General features: G+C 38.2%; 1 protein-coding gene across 1 annotated transcript in view; it reads right to left on the bottom strand.

Annotated features, from left to right (window-relative positions):
* Positions 1–9934, bottom strand: part of tacr3a (tachykinin receptor 3a) — a 66920-nt gene extending 56986 nt beyond the window's left edge. Inside the window, exon 1 of the mRNA XM_061729892.1 lies at positions 9505–9934. Within this exon, the coding sequence (XP_061585876.1) occupies positions 9505–9872 (368 nt within the window). The 5' untranslated portion in view covers positions 9873–9934. The remainder of the gene's footprint in view (positions 1–9504) is intronic.
* Positions 9935–12007: the final 2073 nt, after the last annotated feature.

Raw genomic sequence — 12007 nt, 5'->3', positions numbered from 1 at the left:
TTTCATTCACAATGTATGAACATTTGTATTTGTATTGAATTGTTTGTTTTATTTTTTGAATTAAATAAAGAATAAAATGAAATGAAAAATGAAATTAAATTAGTTTGTTTTTTCATTCAAGCATGTAAAAGAATGAGTTATCCCTCTGACTGCGGTGAGGGCTTTGAATGTCTTGATATGGACACAATCTGAGTCAGACCTGCTGCCTAGGCACCACACCCCAAACTAGTAATATGTTTCCAATTACTTTTTCTCATATACACTCACCCACCACTTTATTAGGTACATGTGGAACGTCTAATAAAGAAGCTGGTGAGCGTAATTTATATTAAGCACATGCACCCATGTAAGATTTGACTAGTGAAGTACAGAGTATTGTTAAATTCTTCCACATCTGGTGGATCTTTCCTGTATCGGTGTGCTGGTAAGCAGTACTCGAGTTGTAAAAAAAAATCAGGGGGGATGGTGGATTTTATCATATGGGGACAGATAATTTGTGCTGATTACAAATAATATAATATTACAAATAATAGCAGTGACCAAAACACCTGCAGAAATACTGCAGGAATGACATAGCAGCAGTTAAATGCAGCCTTCTGTAAGCTTTAAATATCCACTGGGCTTACATCAAATACATCAAAACACAACAATAAAAAACAGTTTTCTGAACTTATCAATATGACTCTGTCCTTCACAGGATAAGTAAAATGGATCACTGCAAAAACTCAAAATCTTAATAAGAATATTTGTCTTATTTCTAGTTAAAATGTCTAATTTTAGTAAAAAAATCTCATTACACTTAAAACAAGACTCATCACTGGAAAAAACAACAATTTTCACCTGTTTCAAGTAGACTTTCACTTGAAATAAGTAGAAACATCTGCCAGTGAAACAAGATTGTTTTGCTTGTAATGAGAAGATACATCTTGTCCCACTGGCAGATCTACTTAATTCAAGTGAAAATTTACTTGAAACAGGTGAAAATGGTCAAATAAGTTATTTTTCTGGTGTTATTTTTCTGGTGAAGACTCTAAATGTTGAAATAGCAGTAAAACCACATTCATTGATGAAATGACATAAGGGATGGAAAGGGGGGATGGTAGTTTTACAGGGGGGATGATTTTGACCGTTTTTATTTCAGGGGGGATGCCATCCCCCCTTATCCCCCCTCAACTCGAGTACTGCTGGTAAGTAATTCTATTGCAAATTCTAAAACTGGTATTAACACTGCCCCCTCTGGGCAACCGGGGCGCCAGATGGGGTGGGGAGGATCTGGCCGGAATAACGTGATCCTTCCACGCGCTACGTCCGGCCAGAGAAACCCCACCCTGTCTGGTGAAAAGAAGTGGCCTGCTCACTCCTCAGGTTAAGGAGGAGACCTGAGCTCAGTGCAGGCCCTCCCGGGGCTGGCAATGCCCAGGACTGTTACTTAGGTAGGAACACTGGGTGATAAAATGGGAAAAATCGGGGATAAAAATATATTTAAAAAAAAAACAAAAAAAAATGGTATTAAAGGTATTAAAAAGTAAGCCCTGCCTTGTATCGCGAAATAATTGAATAGGCAAATATTTATTGGTTTGTGTGGACTTGAGTTCCAATATTCTGATAAAGAAAAAAAGTTGAAACCATACTCCGAAGTTCTGCTTAGGGCAGGAATCTCTTGACCTAGTTTGCAGATGCATTTGGGCCTAATCTGGGCTACTTTAGTCACTTATGGCTCAGTTGCAACACAGGAGAGTACTGTCCCCCTTGAGGGGAACGCAATCGCCCAAAGTGCCAAATAAAACAAAGAATTGGGCCATGTCTTGTTAATATGTGGCCAAAATTAAGAAGCCACATTCATCTTAAATTGATATTAATAATAATAATTTCAAATCAGTTAAAATCAAACTGCAGTTTGACCAAGTTTGGCCCAAACATTTGTTGCCATTTGGAGCGGACCTTAAGCAAATGTAACAACTCAAAGAACAAAAAAGCCCACAAAGAAACAGCCTCATACATATCCCTCTCCCTTTTGTAAATATAACATAAGAAAGCACCTTAAAATTGAACTAATCTATTTTTTTGTATAAAACCACTGACATCTGAATGTACCAGATTTTTAGGTGATATTCAGCCTTTTGACTGAAATTTTAGCATACCGGTATGTGGATATATGTTTAATATTCTGTCATCTTAATTTTTTTTTATGAAGCACTGTTATCGGTGGTTAAGTTAAATCTGAAGTTGGATTTGTGTCAAAATCTGTTGACTGTTAAATTCTTTCTACAACTTCTGTGAAAGCCTGCTATAATTAGTCTTAATCATCTGCTCGGAAGCCTGCATAACCTTCGTTACACTGTGGCATCTGGTTTTCATGAATATTGAGCGATGATGCCATCCACAACCCTGTGATGAATTTTTGTTTCAAACCACACAGTGAGTCAGGACGCTACGTGATTTTCTGTTGCTAATAAAACTTGCTCACTCAAAACAGATAATTGAACCTTATTGAGATGGTAAAGAAGGACTTGTCCTGCCACGTCAGGTACCAAAACTCTGGTGGACAACAATAAATATATACATGTCCACCGGAAAATAATATGATAATGGTAAATGACAGTCACCACTACGTCTTAACCTGGCAGCCAAGAACCCTTCAGCTCCTGTTATATCATCTTTTGGACATAAATGAGCTTTAAACTCACTAAATTTAGGTTTAGTCTCCTGAAGAGAGGTGAATGGTGATGGATAAACCCTCCTTCTTTGCGAATGGTGCAATAACATCTCAGAGAAACCAGTCTCGAGTCTGGGCAAGGTCTTTGACCGCAGCCTCAGGGATGCAGCATCAGTTCAAATAACCATCAAGACGCTTGAAACTGGCTGGTTATAGTTGGCAGGAATGGTCTGAGTGGCAGGTTCAAGCCTGGACATCTTGTCCTGTATCCTCTGGCCTGCATTAGTGTACGAGCTGACTATGTCTACAAGTGAAGCCACAAGAGAAAGAGCTGCTACCTCTTATGATGACTTGGTCTCAGAAGCGCAGTTTTGTACAGAAGAGCTTTAGCTCGCCATTACCAGCCTGGAGAAGAAGTTCAGGGTTTCAGAGAGCTACAGGTTTATTGACACCCCCTTGTGACCTGTCTAGGTGGCGATTCTAGAGTCTCTTGGGGTCCCTAACAAAAATTCACAGGTGGCCTCTCCAACTAATTAACCTTATATAGTAAATATCTGACACTAAAGAAAAATATGAAAGAACAACATTCATTTTTAAATAGAGCATATTTTGTTGTTTCAAAATAAAATACATACACACGTTTTATTAACTATTTTTACGCATTGGTATTAAGTATCTCTTTTATCTAGGCCGGGGGTCGGCAACCCGCAGCTCTAGCGCCGCCCTAGTGGCTCCCTGGAGCTTTTTCAAAAGTGTTTGACCTTTTTTATTCAATTTTTTCTTCTTTTTCCTCTTTTTTTTCTTCTTTTTTTCCTTTTTTTCTATTTTTTCTACCTTTTTCCTTTCCTTTTTAATCTCGAAATTTTGACTTTTTTCTTGAAATTTTGACTTTTTTCTCGAGATTGTACTTCAACATTATTCTCAACATTTCAACTTTTTTCTCGATATTCGACTTTTTTCTCAACATTTCGACTTTTTTCCCGAAATTTTGACTTTTTCTCGACATTTCGACTTTTTTCTCAACATTTCGACTTTTTTCTCGACATTTCGACTTTATTCACGAAATTGACTTTTTTCTCGACATTTCGACTTTTTTCTCAAAATTGTACTTCAACATTAATCTCGACATTTCAACTTTTTTCTCGACATTTCGACTTTTTTCTCAAAGTGCATAATGAAAAAAAAAATCTTCCCCCAATAATAACTAATATAGCTACATGCAGCATGTGTTTGTCTTCATTCTAAGGCTTATACGAGACTTTTCATTTTTTGCGGCTCCAGACATATGTTTTTTTGTGTTTTTGGTCCAATACGGCTCTTTCAACATATTGGGTTGCCGACCCCTGATCTAAGCTATTGTTTTAGCACATTTAGGATAGTCTTTGGGTACCTTTTGGCTAATGCAAAGGGCTATACAATTAAACTTTATTTGATTTGATTTGTATTCCATCTAGGACAGGGTGACTCTCCAACACCAATGGCTGAATGAATTCTGACTTCTAACAGTGAGTCGTAAAAGGAAAACGTCAGGACATCTGTCTGTGCACTGAACCTCATTGCAAAAAGGGGTCATGCAGCAGGACCATGTGACTAAAGCACTGAAGTTGTTCAACCTCAGAATGGTTAGAACAATAAAGTTAATGTGTTGGAATGACCAAGTCAAAGTCCTGACCTTAATCAGACAGAAACACAGAAGAAGGAACTGAAGCGAGCAGCTCATAGGGGTTGAAGCAGCTGGAGGGGAATATGGATATAAAATGACTGATAGAAACTTCCAGCAATCATAGATAGGGGATCATACTAAATAGTGAGACCAAACAGTCAGACTTTTAGTAATAAAAAAACAGCACTTTAAATTGTATTTTTTTCGACTGATTTTTAGAGAGAAAAAAGCAACAATCATTTTTGTCATATTTACTTAACCCTTGTGCTGTCTTCGGGTCAAGGAAGGAGGAAGAGAAAAAGGGAGAAAAGAAGGAAGGAAGGAAGGAAGGAAGGAAGGAAGGAAGGAAGGAAGGAAGGAAGGAAGGAAGGAAGGAAGGAAGGGAGAAAACAAGGAAGGAAGGAAGGAAGGGAGAAAAGAAGGAAGGAAGGAAGGAAGGAAGGAAGGAAGGAAGGAAGGAAGGAAGGAAGGAAGGAAGGAAGGAAGGAAGGAAGGAAGAAAACAAGGAAAGAAGGGAGAAAAGAGGAAGGGAAGAAGGAAGGAGAGAGCAGGAGGAAAGAAGGACAGGAGAATTAGGTCATTTTCACCCGAAGACAACACAAGGGTTAATTCTCTGAATCGACCTTTAGGATTTGAGATGTGTGTAACACTTTTCAACAAATACAGCATGTAAATTCAACAGGAATCATGGTACCTTTTTCTTTTTCTTTTCTGCAGTGCCCAGAAAAGAAATACACTTGTAAACTGAGAGTCAACGAGGAGGAAAAATTCACGGATGATCATGAACTGTGGCCTCTGCCATTTCAAGACATCAGAGCAGAGACAGTGCCATAGCGAGGTTATGGAAAGCATGGCTGGGGGTTACAGCCACATCATGTAGGGCATGGTGATGCTCTCTTTCTCAGTAAACAATTGACAAAATTTAAGGGACACTGCAGGCCAAAAATACAATTGCAGCAGAGCCAAAATGAACACCACCTCAGGAAATGTATTGTTCTAATTGTGTGTGAAGCATAAGCAGCGGAGGAAGAAAACACTTCACACAATATCACAAAACATGTTGACACACTTATTATAAGTGTAGTGTGTGTCTAACTCTTTTTTGTTCTTCTTTATGTTCAGCCTGTGGCCGCCTTCTTCATCCGTTTAATCTCTTACTCTCATAATATGACGTATAATGGTTCACTGATCAAAGCCCAGCTGATGGTGCTGTCTGCATCTTCAAATAACTGGAAACCATGGGAGCAGGCAAAGTGAGAAACAGAATCAGACCAATACAAAAAAAGAAAAAAAAGGGGATGTGTGTTCGAGAGCAAAAGGGATGAGTGCATGTGACGGAAACCAAAAGAGTTAGAGCGTGAAAAAGCAGTAGAGGAGTGATCTTTTCCAAAGTATTGGCTCACACACATACAGTCATTCACTGCAGCACAGACCCAGCAATGCCACCGTTTCAGTCTACTGGCAGTGACGAGCCAAAAAAATGAAATTGTGTGAGAAATGACAGTCAACCTTCTTTCCAGGACAATAATCCAAATCCCAAGACAAAAACTCAACCAGGCCATTCAAAACCAATTAGGATTTTATTCTGGATTTTCATCATCTTTTGTCCCTCACAGTCATTTTAAACAGCGTATCTCCATTTTCAGGTGCCTAAATCTATGTGGACAAGGAAGGACAGGAAGTAATCTGGCCATGTGTGTTACTTTGACAGAAATTAAGTTAAAAGGTCTGAAGTTAATATTGGTGATAAAGCAGGTATAGCTGACTGCACCAACCAATACGAAGTCCAATGAGTTCACAATGCCAGTAAAGGAGGCCATCATCAAAGTGTCATCAAAATGTAACACAACGTTGTGAGGTAATGTTGGAGGTAATATCAAGAAAGGTACTAAATTCATTTAATCTTGAATCTTTTATCAAAATAATTGCCAACATGTCCAACATCACAACATTTGATTGGGTTCCCTCAGCTAAGTAGCATTGAATCAGCTGTCTCCAGGAACAGTGTCATCATTCTCCTAGACAACCAAAATACTGTTGCGTATAACTCCAACCTCCTGTCATTCTTCTTCAAAGAGGTTTTTCATCACCATTTTGCCTCTGGTTTTATGAATCATCAACCAAAATTTAATGAGTGCCATAGTTACTGCCAGCATCAAGCAGAAAACCATGACTGAAAAATCAAGTTTAGACCCCAATGGACTCATAAAGGTGTGTCCATTTCCAAAGTGCCCTGGAGGTCCTGGAGATGGAGGGTAATGTCAGACTAATGTTGCTTATGGAGCTCTTTATGTCAGGGTTTGACACTTCCCCCCCAGTCTTTGAGTTTCTGTTTTGCCCTGCCTGTGTCCCATCTGCCCTGATTGTCTGCACCTGTGTCTCGTTGTGTCTCGTTATCCCCTGTGTATATCTGGTCTTGTCATTGCCTTGATCCTTGTGGTTCCGTACTGTGCTTCCCTCCATGTGCTCCATTTGCTCTAGTTTTTTGATCCATGTTCCTGTGAGTTTTGATCCTGCTAAGCAGCGCTTTGTTTTTGGTTCTTGCCTTTTTGAAACACTCTCTCTCCTGCATCTGGGTCCTTACCATACCAGCCTGACAGAAGGCCTGACACTTTACATGTTGTGGTAATGATTCATTTTGCAGTTGATAAAATACAAATTCCAACGACCCACTGGGCGTCAGTTCCAAATTTTAAATTATTAATTTTTTTATCTTTCACATGCTGACAAATGCTCCAATAAGGCCTTCATTATAAGCCACATCCCTCTCATTCTGCACAGAGACACATGATTGATTCATTGATTGATTCTTGATTGATAAAAGAATCATCTACCAACAAAAAAACCCTGCTTCAAAATATCTTCACGAGAACTTTCCTTTTGTTTTTAGTCTGATATCATGCTGCTCTTTGTCAAGTCTAACCACTTCTAGCAGAAACAGACTGAAGTGTTTTGGGATATTTTAATCCATTTATTAAATAACATTTTTAGTTTGTTCTTGGCTTTTCTACTTTACTGAGTTACAGTATGTTACAAAATGGTTTTAATGTTCCTGAATTTATTTCCTTCATCACCCCAAATGGAAAGCACTTTAGCCTCTGTTTCTTGTAAATGTGCTGCATCAACGAAGGTGACTGCACTTGACTCCACTAAGATAAATATTTTTTCAGCACGAGGGAGAAGAAACTATGATTTCACGATAAGATTAAGACACCAACTGAGGATTTTAATTCAAACTAATGGAGACTGTAGATAATTCACTTGTAATGATGGCGCATCTTTGTACATCAAGACTTTAATAACATTTACTAAATGTTATTAACTAAAGTTAAGTGGAGTGCAGCTTGTTATCATTTATAGGTCAAACCACCACAGATAGGAGTTTTGCACCATGGTTGCAGAGGTCTATATAACCAAGTTAAACAATCAGGAACACAATATCCAGTAGAAACAATAACTAAGATGAAAGTGTTTCATTTGTAGCAGCTTGAAAAGTTTCATTTCTGTGCAGTGTCCCGAATTAAATTAGTTTTAAAAGCTCCAGGGTATGGCAAATTCATCCATAACCTTCCTTTAGTGTGTATATTTTCACCAACAGCCCTTACTTACTCTGACTGATTTTTTGTTTGTTAGGTATATTTCTTGGTGTAAAGGTAAAAATTACTCGATTTCTGTATTAAAAAGTGTAAATCACAAGTTTGATTACAATATTACACTGATTAAAATGGTATTTTGATGTTCAGCATGAGATTATATCTGTTGACAGAACACAATCACTTCCATTCATATCAAATTGCAGTAAAATATGATTTCCCTTTTAGTTTTTTTAATATCTAGGTTCACTGAGAGAGTTCAATAAAATCTGATCTGTTTCTTTAATAAATTGAGACTTCAAAAATGACTTGTAATGATGAGGCATAGTCTCGTTGATGTCTGATATTTTCATTTTGTGTCAGTGCTATTGGATTCTTAATCATCATGTTAATCAAGTCGATGTATTGATTAAAAATAGATTCTAACCCCCGCTAACAATTTCTGGTTCCAGGAAAGCTTTCCTTCAATAAAACATAATTATTACTTTGATTTAATGTGTTCTCTAAAACAGTGGTTCTCAAAAGGGGGTACGGTACCCCTGGGGGTACGTGAAGGCACTCCAGGGGCTACGTGAGATTTTAAAATATACATATATTTAAAAAGTAGCATCCATGCAAAAATCCTTTAAAAATAAATATTTCATAAATAATTGAGGAAAATATAAGTCTAAATTCATAGAATGAATTTTATCTTCAGGAGTAGGCTATTCAACTTATTATCCTTAAACCCCCAGTATCCCCCACACCAGGATGGTTCCACCTAACCTGTCAATCACCTGGCTTCACCTGTCAATCACTTGGACCAACGATGGAGTCGTGGTTGAAACATAGCAATATTTTTATGTTTAATAAATCAGTTACTGATGGCACAGAGCTCTGTTTTAGGTCTTTTTTTTTACAACCAAAAGTGCTTTGCGCTGGTTAGGGGGCACTTAGCTGAAATAATATTTCACAGGGGTACATCACTGAAAAAAGGTTGAGGACCACTGCTCTAAAAGTTCTGTAATGTGGTTACCTTTCCAAAACATCATTGGTTGTTTAACATTCTTGAATCACAACTTTACCTTAAGACACTGATGGAGATGGATTGCCTGAAATACTGTAATTGGAATATTGCTGTCACATTTGCTTTAATTTCCTTTTTTCATACATCATTTCTGTAACATTGTGTGCAGACCCACCTGTCCACGGCTATGGCAGTCATGGAGTAGATACTCGCAAACACAGATGTGACCGGGAAGAAGCCAAAATGAAATTGTGTGAGAAATGACAGTCAACCTTCTTTCCAAGACAATAATCCAAATCCCAAGACAAAAACTGAACCAGGCCATTCAAGACCAATTAGGATTTTATTGTGGATTTTCGTCATCTTTTGTCCCTTACAGTTATTTTAAACAGCGTATCTCCATTTCCAGGTGCCTAAATCTATTTGGACGAGGAAGGACAGGAAGTAATCTGGCCATGTGTTATCTATTCCCTTGTTACTTTGACAGAAATTAAGTTTAAAGGTCTGAAGTTAATATTGGTAATAAAGCAGGTATTTTGCAGCTTTTTTTCACATATCATTCCTGTAACATCGTGTGTAGACCCACCTGTCCACGGCTATTGCAGTCATGGAGTAGATGCTCGCGAACACAGATGTGACCGGGAAGAAGTTGTGGAATTTGCAGTACGTTTTCCCGAAGTACCACTCCCCGTGGGCAGCGTAGACAAAGTTTATCAAAGTGTTGAACGCGGCCATCGACGCGTCTGAAAACGCCAGGTTGAGCAAGAAGTAATTGGTGACCGTCCGCATGCGTTTGTGGGCGAGAATGATCCACATGACGACCAGGTTTCCGAACACGGCCACGGCCAGCACGCAGCTGTAGGCGAGCGACCAGAGCGCGACGCGCCACGGCGGCTGCACGAACTGGCTGCTGAAGTTGGACGTCTCGTTGGATCCGTTGTGTGGCGCTCCCATCCTCGATGCCTCTCTGCTTGAATGCAGGGACTGTTTTCTGTTGTTTTCTCAGGATGCAGTGACTGTTTCTGTTGTTTCTCAGGATGGATCTACCGGCCGAAAGCTGGAGTGGTAGGAGAGGATTTGCGCACAGGCTGCGCCATAGCGCGCGAGGTAAACAGCAGTGGAAGAAAAAAAAAAAACTGGTAACCCTCCTCTTATACAATCTCTGCCTGGAAGCAGAGCTTTGAGCAAAAAAAAAAAAACAGACTAAATGTAGTGAGTCTGTGCGTGAACCAAGTGTCAGTGAGCGCCTGTTGCGTGTGGGTGTGAATGCACAGCCTCCTCCTGCAGCAACAGGCGGGATGATGCGCAATGGCTGGAGAGAATGATGGGAAAGACGCGTGTGGCTGGTGTTTCACTGCAAAAACTCAAAATCTTACCAGGAATATTTTTCTTATTTCTAGTTGAAATGTTTCATTTTTAGTCAAAGAAATCTCATTACACTTAAAACAAGAGTCATCGCCAGAAAAATAACTTATTTGACAATTTTCACCTTTTTCCAAGTACATTTTCACTTGAAATAAGTGAATGAATGAATGAATGAATGAATGCAAATATATTTATTTCGGTCAGGTCATTCTTAATGTAGACACCAACTGAAAGCATTAGTTCACATAAAAAAAAAAGAGAGACCTAACCGAAAAGGAATAGGCTGAAGCTATTGCTTATTTACGCCTACCCTTCTCACATGATCAATTTATTCAGATCAAACATACAAAACACAGTACAAAAAATAAATCATATTGTTTACACAATCCCGAACATAATTCCGTAATAGTATCATCTACTGGATCCCTCATATTTTTCAAACACATTATACTTAAACAAATGTTTGAATGCATGAATCGACTGGCACATCTTCAATTTTTCATCAAGTGCATTCCATATATTAACACCCCTTACAGTAATACATTGATCTTTAATTTTAGTCTTAGACTTTGGTTTTTCAATCATACGTTTCCCTCGAAGCTCATATCTCCTTACTCTTATTTTAAACATGCTTACAATTTCACTAGGTACTAAGTAGAAAAATCTGCCAGTGGGACAAGATTTATCTTCTCAATACAAGCAAAAAAAATCTTGTTCGACTGGCAGATTTTTCTACTTATTTCATGTCAGGGTTTGACACTTCCCCCCAGTTTTTGAGTTTCAGTTCTGTCCCTCCTGTTTCCCATCTGCCCTGATTGTCTGCACCTGTGTCTCGTTATCCCCTGTGTATATCTGGTCTTGTCATTCCCCCTTTTTGCTCCAGTTTTCTGAATCCCTGTTTTGTGTTTTTTTGATCCTGCTAAGCAGCACTTTGGTTTTTGGTTTCTTTAAAATAAACCTTGCTTTTTTGCAACTCCTGCCTCCTGCTCTCCTGCGTTTGGGTCCTCAACAAACACCAACCGTGAATATTTAATAAGTGTAATGAGATTTTTTTTTTTTTACTAAAAATGAGACATTTTAACTAGAAATGAGACAAATATTCTTGTTAAGATTTTGAGTCTTTGCAGTGTTTAAACTTAATAAACAACAAATGCTGTCTCTCTCTGTAGGTTTTGTTCCTTAATCTTCCATAGACCGTCAGATAGTGTTGCGGCAGCAGCTTTTCACGGGAGCCACAAACAGGATATTGAAATATTATACAGCACCTCTATCTATAGGCTACCCCTACGGAAGAGTATTAGGGCCAGGCAGGAGAAAAATAAAATAATATTTTAGAGGAGGAAGATTTTTTTTTTTCATTATGCACTTTCAGAAAAAAGTCGAAATGTCAAGAAAAAAGTCGAAATGTTGAGATTAATGTTGAAGTACAATTTCGGGAAAAAAGACGAAATGTTGAGAAAAAAGTCGAAATGTTGAGATTAATGTTGAAGTACAATTTCGAGAAAAAAGTCAAAATGTATTTCAACTTTACTCTCGAAATTCCGACTTTATTCACAAAATTTCGACTTTATACGCGAAATTTTGACTTTATTCTTGAAATTGTATTTCAACATTAATGTCGACATTTCTACTTTTTTCTTGAAATTGTATTTCAACATTATTCTCGACATTTCGACTTTTTTCTAGAAATTGTATTTCAACATTAATCTCAACATTTTGACTTT

Source organism: Cololabis saira, chromosome 1, assembly GCF_033807715.1.
Source record: "Cololabis saira isolate AMF1-May2022 chromosome 1, fColSai1.1, whole genome shotgun sequence".
NCBI lineage: Eukaryota > Metazoa > Chordata > Actinopteri > Beloniformes > Belonidae > Cololabis > Cololabis saira.
Note: the sequence above shows the minus strand (reverse complement) of the source record. Positions and strands in the feature narration are given on the sequence as shown.